General features: G+C 45.6%; 1 protein-coding gene across 3 annotated transcripts; it reads right to left on the reverse strand.

The window, feature by feature from the left end:
• Positions 1 to 1,163: 1,163 nt before the first annotated feature.
• LOC119274851 lies at positions 1,164 to 6,487 on the reverse strand. Of its 3 annotated transcripts, XR_005135355.1 has the most exons (5): positions 5,335 to 6,382; positions 4,402 to 4,912; positions 2,369 to 3,972; positions 2,168 to 2,241; positions 1,164 to 1,740 (listed from the first exon to the last, which is right to left on the reverse strand). XR_005135355.1 is itself a non-coding variant. In XM_037555586.1 (3 exons), exons 1-3 carry the CDS (start codon positions 6,380 to 6,382, stop codon positions 2,556 to 2,558), a joined length of 2,976 nt encoding a protein of 991 aa, XP_037411483.1. In that variant the 5' UTR covers positions 6,383 to 6,487; the 3' UTR covers positions 1,854 to 2,555. The 3 variants fall into 3 exon arrangements, 1 of the variants encoding a protein (XP_037411483.1); XR_005135354.1 differs by lacking the exon at positions 1,164 to 1,740 and having other exon boundaries at positions 1,854 to 2,241; XM_037555586.1 differs by lacking the exon at positions 1,164 to 1,740 and having other exon boundaries at positions 1,854 to 3,972; positions 5,335 to 6,487.
• Between the last annotated feature and the right edge of the window lie 1,861 nt (positions 6,488 to 8,348).

Genomic DNA, 8,348 nt, shown 5'->3' on the forward strand with positions numbered 1-8,348 from the left:
GCATAAATATTTTTAGGCATAATTTAGACCGTGTCAACAAGCATTGGTCACCACAATCTGCCTACCTGCGTACGCGGCACAAGAGTTACAAAGAAAATGCACATATTTTAACAGCGAGGGGGGCAGGGATGAGACGGCGACATGTTGGCATGCACGGATCTTGATTCCCGATGTTCATCATGCCAGGTTTTTTATACGATCACAGGCACATCAACAGGATACGATATGCACTCCATTCGCCCACTTGGCCGCCTTGTCAAGAGTAAAGAAAACAAATCTCCTCGTGTAACTGGAGAGGAATTAACAACACCCGGATTCAACTTGGGCAGGAAAAACAACTAGAGGCTTAATTAGTGCTCGATGGATTCAAGGCACTTGCCCCTGCCGACCACAACTAACATACTAGTACTACTAGGCTAGGTGATAATGAACCATTGCACGCTGCTGACAGTTTGGCTCATGTCAGCGTGATACTCCATTATGCATCAGAACGGCGGCATCATATTGCAAGGGGTGAATCCAAATCCAAACAACCAAATCATCTTAACTCGTTTATAAGAATTAATTTGCTCATCTTGTCATCTCTGGCACACGAAAGAATACGATCTAGCAGGACAAACTATAGACTTCTTCAGATACAACCCTGGCATGCTAGCACGCCGTAGCTTGCTGAAGAATGTGAAAACAAAAGAGCGAATTTTTCTATCAAGAACCCAGTCCAACACAATAGGTGGGAAGCAAAAGAGCAGAACACATTAAAGGCTGAATTTCTGTAACTTGCATAGGAACTATGTGTGTTATTGCTACACCACGTCTCATGGAACAAACATTGAGCAATTTGTAGGTGCGGGGTGATACTTGTCACTTACTTCTCCCTGTAAAACAGCTAATGCTGGTATATCTAGAACTATGCCTCCCATATGACTCAAACATCAACCCAAAACCCAATAGCACATCTCGAGAGATGCATTCAATAGATCCAAGCAACCACATTATCAGTGACTCACCAATACTGTTTAGTTGGCTCAGTCTGTCAACTGCTAGACGCTACTCAATCAGTGACAGGGCGAGACTAGAAAAACGATCTAGCACGTACAGTACTTAAAAAGATCCGGATCCCTGGAACAAACTTGCTATGTCCATTGTACTGTAAAAAGAAAAAAGGCAGAAAAGGCATCAAGTTTATAACTACGAAACTGACATGGTTGCATTCTATTTTAATTTGTTGAACACTGTACAAAGTTCCTATCAAAAATCTGGTCCAATGGACAATGGAATAGGCTATATGGCACAAAAACATATCTCTCTATCTATCTATCTATCATGACTGCTTTCTGGACATGGATAAGTATTTCTGGTGTTCACTCTAACCAAGTCCACAGCATAAATCCTTACCTCTTCTGCACACAAAGCAGCTTTCAAAGTTAGCACGGCATGTCCCCTCCCAAACATGTTCCAAGTTCCAACAGCAACCAGCTTTCAAGAAACCTGCACATGTTTTTCCAACCACAGCACCAGTCACAGCAGGTGAGGAGTAACTAACAAAGTTACTCTTTGCAGAGGACAGGTGCTTCCGAAACAAACAAACGTGTGCAAGAGCAAAAAGAAGACAAGGAATGATAATATTTGAAGGCATGCTGCTTATCTCTGGAACTATCAAGGGAACACCCTGGAGTAAATGTTCCGACTTTATCAACAATTGCCTCACATCAGTCAGACACTGCCTTCTCAAGCGAGCCCCTGTCACTCGGGAAAGGGGGAAAAGGAAAAAGGAAAAGGAAAGGAAAAAAAGAAAAATCATGAATGCCATGGCACAAACTCAAGACATTTATTTTAGGCAGACTTGGTGAGAATTGAGCAGCACACAAAATAACAAATAAATTCTACAGCACAATTGTCTACATTCATCGGAAGGAGTAAACAACTACTGAACTTAAACATACGGATCAATTAAGCTGCTGAACTTTTTGAATCATCAGATCATTACTGATAAAAGATGCACATGAGAGAATCATACGCAAAGACACAGCACATAATGCAAACTCAATCAAAATATGTTTACAGTATGTAGATAAACATCTCAGACCATTGCACCAGCCAAAGCATGCCAACTGAAATGTAGCATAGCCTAGAGACAAGTTGTTTAATCTTTCATAATGGACTTTACTTGAGTATGGATAAGTGCGCACTCCCTTGAATCTTCAATTCACACCGCAGAATCAGCTCCAACTCTTCACAAGCCTGCAACGACAAATATATATGGTTGGTTTTGACCTCACTGTGCTAAATCACCTTACAATCTCCAGTGTTACATTTAGAAGTTTACTCCAAGGAGCAAATCTCCATCAGTTAAGTTAACGAGGAATACATTTTTATAGATCAGATGAACACTCTGGTCGGCACTGAAGCTCTCCAAAAGATCTTCATATCCTGCAAATAAAACTCCTAAATCAGAGAGGAGATAACAAACACCAGTTCAGCAATGCATCCATTGTATGAGTAGACTCTGCAATCAGCCAACTGAATGATGTGGCAGGTAAACACTGTGGTTAATATCACATGGCAGACTCTTCGGTGCCCCCTAAAGCGCCATCTCCTTCAAGTCCATGTTGCCCATTAATGTCAGACACAGTAGAGCACATATCTTCCTCGGTTTTCTGCTTTGATGCAGGCAATAGAGCATCTGCTGAGCATTTATCTGTACCAGTTTCATCAGCAAATTGCTGGTCTTCCTGGATGACCAGATCTGCTCCTTCTAATGAAGCATTTCGCAGCCTGACTTCAGTGCCATGCTTGAAGCCATCAGAGTCTGAACCAGCTTCCGACTGATTAACCATCCTATCAGGAGACCTCCCTTTATGAAGGTTCTTTTTATCTGAAGACAAGGGATCATCAAGGGAATTGTATTTCCTAGCTCGAGTGCCCTCTTCTGATTTCTTCGACTCATGCTGGTCAGTACCATCCCTATGGTATTTATCCCCGGAATGCCTTGAACTTCTATGGGACCGTGAAGATGAATGACGCGAACTTTTATCTCTGGAATGTCTTGATTCATCTTCTCTGTATTTTCTGTCCTTGCGAGAAGAATCGTCTTTGTCATACTTCTTGCCATCTGTCTTCATCTTCGTACTCCTACTTGTGTCATGTTTCTGAATATTATCACCATCCTCTCCCAAACTTCTCTTCTCAGATTTTGACCTTGGAGAATCCACATCCTCAATACTGTCTTCATTCTTCCTCTTGTCATACTCCACGGCAGCAGCAGCATCATGTCTAGATTTCTTGTGATTGCCATTGTCAATATCCAGCAATTCATCTTCAGATACAGATGAACTCCTCTTATGAGCAACAACAGAAGTATCTGCATTCTTATCCACTGCGTCCTTTACAGACCTTTCATCTTTGCCACCTCTAGTACCTCTATCAGATCTTTTTTTGTCATCCTGCCCCTCAGATTTTTTTACATCCTTCTTATCACTGCTACGATGCTTTCTCTCTTGAGATCTGGATCTTGAATGCCTGCTACGACGAGAAGAACGCTGATCGCGTGTTGGTGATGACTTGCTTCCTTTATGATGTCGTGGTGACCTTGAGCCAGCACGAGCTGACCTTCTTGATTTTGATGGGCTTAAACTTTCTTCCCTTTGCCGCTTCGGTGACCGAGAATCAGCTCTTGATGGCTTCTTAGACCTCGGGCTTATACTTCTGCTCCTGTTCCTCCTTGAACTAGATGAGTAATGATCACGAGACCTGTCACTCTCTCTTCTCCCAGACCTGCTATATTTGTCCCTATCATCCCTATATGATCGGTCACTGCCATACTTTGAGTGGTGAGATCTCGACGGAGATCGTGATCGGTGATCCCGGGAGCGTCTAACTGGCGGAGAGTAAGAGCGATCCCGCCTACTCCGACGGTACTTGATAGGTGATCTTGACCGAGACTTGGATCTACGAGAAGGGGGCGATGGCGATCTGTAAAGCCAATAATAAACCGGTCAGGGTTCCTTCTGCAGTTTTAAACCAAAATAAATTATGCTGTTGATAGTCCTACTCTGAGATATCACATTCTACTTCACATGTTCCATAAAACCATAGATGCATAAACGTAAATGATGAAATGTATGCCAAATAAATAGAACATCATCAAAAAGGAAGCTATCTCTTCAAAACAAACATGTGTTTCTATATCCTAAAAAATTAAGGCATGTACAATAAAAATGTATATAAAAAATCCCTTTCACACAACCAATAACTAAAGAACTGCCTGAGTAAAGACAGTGTGCTTCTAATCTCACGTTGTAATGTATAAGTAGAGCAAAATCAGGAACAAGAACTATCTGTTACCATAATACTGGAAAAGATGACAATGATTCATGTATAATCCAACTAGTCAAACATTACCTCGACTTCTCTTTGGCATCCTTTTCTTCCGCAGTTTCCCCACCAAAGCCCTCTGCTTTCAACTTCCTGCTTATCTCAGCAGCCCGTGCAGCTGCTGCATCAGTGGCATTTTTCATGGTGGCTGCACGTACAGCGGCCTGCTGAGCGGCTATTGACGTCTGCATCATCAGTGACTGCTGGAATTGCATCTGCTGCATCTGAACAGCTTGCTGCATCATCATAGGTAAATTGCTATTTGCAATACTAGTTTTTTGAGGAAGAGATTTAGCCATCTCAACATTCAAGGGGCGACCACCAACATCCACGTTGCTGAGGGCCAATGCCGCGGTTGCTTCTTCTGGTTTGGAATACTCCACATAAGCAATATGTTTCGAGTCTGTGATAGTACAATCAACAACTTTGCCACAGTACCCAAATAGCTGCTTAATGGTCTCCACTGTAAGAATTGGGCTCAGGTTGCTAATCTGAACAATTTTCTTCAGAGCCTCAGCTTTCTCGGCTTCCGTCATACCTACAAGGACTCAACATGCAGGTGAGCGACATAACTAAAAAAATAAAGTGCATGAAATAACTCATAAGAACATATAGTATACGGTAAACCTTAAGGCGTAAATACTACCTCTGTATCAAAATATAAGACGTTCGTGTTTGTAGGCTAAAATAGCCTAAAGAAACATCTTACATTTTGATACGGAGTGAGTACAAAATTGCATTAAGATTTTGTAACTGGACTTGCTACATAGGCGTGCAGTGTAATTTAAGAACCTTATATTATAGAGATAGGATATAGGCTTGCAACCTAACATGTCTGTATTATTGATTCGGCATACTGAGGAAGAACACAGGACCATCAGGCAAATTTTAATTATTCCTACTAGTTCAACAATAGAGCGCACATGTTACGAGAATTTCATAAGAATTGGCAGGTGTTACCTGATGAAGCCTGCTCTGCAGCTTTGGAATCAGCTTGCATCTTAGCAGCATGTGCCTGAAGCGCCTGAGCAGCCATGATAGCCTGAGCGGCTGCCATGGCTGCCGCGGAGGGTGCCATGGGAGCATGGCTGAGCGCACCCATGGACGTAGTGGCAGCCATGACAGACATGAGCAGCTGCTGTGGCGGGTGGCTGAACTTGCAGTCCGTTCCCTTGGTGCACTTCCCATTGATGTGCTCCCGGCATATCTCACCCAACGTGGAACCAACGCCTGGCAGGACAACACCACCAGAAGCGCCAGAGGAGGCACCAGGGATGAGGCCGAGCAAGCCGGGGAAGGAACCGGGCATGGAGCCCGCGTAGTTTGGCATGTTGGGCATGGTCTGGTTGAGCATATTGGGGTACGCGGACGAGGCAGCAGGGTAGGCGGACGAGGTGGTGGGGAAGGCTGCCGCGGCGGAGGCAGCGGTGGCTGCACTGAAGAAGACGGGGAAGGGGCTCCCCATGATGGGCGAGCCGTCGAGGTCGATGTGGACCATGTAGTTGCCGCGCTTGGGGACTGCGTAGGTGACGGCGTAGGATCCGTCGCCGTTGTCCCTGACGCCGCCATCTAGGTCGTCACCACCGACGCCCGCCGCGGGGCAGATGCGGACGCGTACGCGGGCGCCGCCTACGGAGACCCTGCGCCCGTCGCGGTCCTTCCCGACGACGGTGAAGGTGGCCGGCGCGCCCGCGGAGCCGCCGGCGATGCCGGGGCCCGCGGCGGAGGACTTGGAGGGGTCGACGGGGCCGGGAGGGGCGCGGGGGCGGTCGTCGTCGTCGTCGGAGTCGGATTCGGGGGCGGGGCGGAAGGCGGGCTCGGCGGGGGAGGAGGGCCTGTCGTGGCGCTCCGGGTCGGCGTCCTGGGGGGACTGGTCGGCATGGGCGGTCGCGGAGAGGGCCTTGAAGGTGGCGTCGAAGGCGGCCTTGGCGGCGGCGGTGGTGTCGGCCTCGGACTTGAGCTTGGCCTCCTCGGCCTGGCGGACCCAGATGGGCTTGGGCGCCGCCATGGGAGCGAGATGCGAGATCTCGGCGACGGCAGAGCTAGGGTTTGGCTTTGGCTTGGCTTCGCGGAGAGGAGAAGACGAGGATCAGATGGGATGCCGGGATAGATTAGGAGAGGAATATTTTTGTTTTTTTTATCATGAATAGGAGAGGAATCAGAGGACGACGGTGATACTGCCCAAACCTGGCCAACTGGGCCGTGCCTGGCAGGCCGGCCCGTTACCACGCGTGCCTAGCCCGTGATGGGCCGGCCCGGCACGTGGCTAATCGGGTTGTGCCTGGCATGGGGCCCGCATAGGGCCGTGCCTGGACCTAGAGGCTGGGCACGGACCGGCACGGCCCATTTAGTTTTTTTAATTATTTTTTAAAAAAATTATAGTTTAATAGGTAGCCCAATAGGCTAAATAATGGGTGTGCTGATGGCTAGACGTGCGGATGGGCCAGCTCGTTTAATAATAGTGTTGTGCCTGGGCCTGGTAAGGCAGCACGCGTGCCGGCCCGGCACGGCCCGTGTAATTCGCGTGCCATTCGGGCCCGTATAACCTAGGTCGGGTCATGCCGTGCCGTGACGGCCCATCTGGCCAGGTTTGATACTGCCACCGCCTTCTCGGACCTACATGGGCTTTTCCTTGCACCTTCTTGGGCTTACATCTTTTCCTATTATTCCTTTAACATTTATTTTTCATGCGGCCCAAAAATCTTTTGTAATTTGGCTTGTGTGTGATTCAGCAACCGCAAACTGAAGGTGTGTTTTGTTTTCAGCCAAACCGAGCCCTACAATCCTCCAGCTCATCTGCACACAAGCCAAATTACAAAAGATTTTTCAGCCAAACCGAGCCCTACAAAATATTCATCAGACGAACAAAATCAAAACAAATATTAGAAATATTCAAAAAATTCAAAAAAAATGTGCGATAGACAATTTGATGCGTGAGGTCTGCTCCAATTTTCAAATGATTTGGACACCTGACGAGCTCTCAGCAAAGAAGACAAATTGGGGGTCTGTAAAAATGTTTACTGTTCATGTACTGTTTTGGTCCGATTCGTCTTTTTTATGAGAGTTGCTCAGATGTCCAAATGACTTGAAATTTGGAGCGGGCCTCATGCATCAAATTGTCTATCGCACAAAATTTGTTTTGGATTTTTTTGATTTTTTTAATTTGTTATGAATTGTTTTCTAACAGGGTGCAGATGGGCATGGGCACCAAAACGCCCTACACTTTTTTGACTGATTGTTCTATGTTCAGTTGTCTATCCATTGTGCTGGCCTTTGTATTCCTCGATATCAATATAATTTCAGTTTATCAGTAGTTTTATCCGCGCTATAATTAGCATCATGCAAATATTTTTTAACATAAATAGTGTCAACACGTTTATTAGCAATAGTTCCTCTAGTAGTTTCAAGTTCCCTAATAGAAAAGTTAAATGACAATTAGGAATATAATCACAATCAATAGTAGTTCCCTACATCATTTTCCCATAGACTGGATCATCGTGTGAAGGGAGAAGACTTGAACTGAATAAATAGGCATCAATTCCAATAGTGTGATGGTTTTGACTATCCAGGTGACAAATCAATACTTTGTCATAACCTATCTTCTGATTAGGGCCAACCAAGATTAGATAACCAAATAAATCACGGCATGATCCTGAAAAGTGAAGTGACGATTCAAGGCCGTTATTATCTCAATATGTATATTTTGCTTCCTTTCGCGCGAGAAGCACAAGCCCTTGCCTGTGGGTTCAGATCGAGCAGGAGTACGTCCTATCCATCTACACCTCTCAAAACACAATATATTGAGTACCCGGAACCATGTCCAGTGTTGCAAAAGCGTAACTGTAAATACTAACTGAGATCGTATAATCTCCGACTCCTCATTTTTATTCAATTATGAAATGACCCGATTTTATGGAGATTTGCAGCATCATTCAAGTAAAAACTAATTGAGATCGTGGAAACATGACCTTGTG

The sequence above is a fragment of the Triticum dicoccoides genome, chromosome 3B (assembly GCF_002162155.2).
Source record: "Triticum dicoccoides isolate Atlit2015 ecotype Zavitan chromosome 3B, WEW_v2.0, whole genome shotgun sequence".
Lineage (NCBI taxonomy): Eukaryota > Viridiplantae > Streptophyta > Magnoliopsida > Poales > Poaceae > Triticum > Triticum dicoccoides.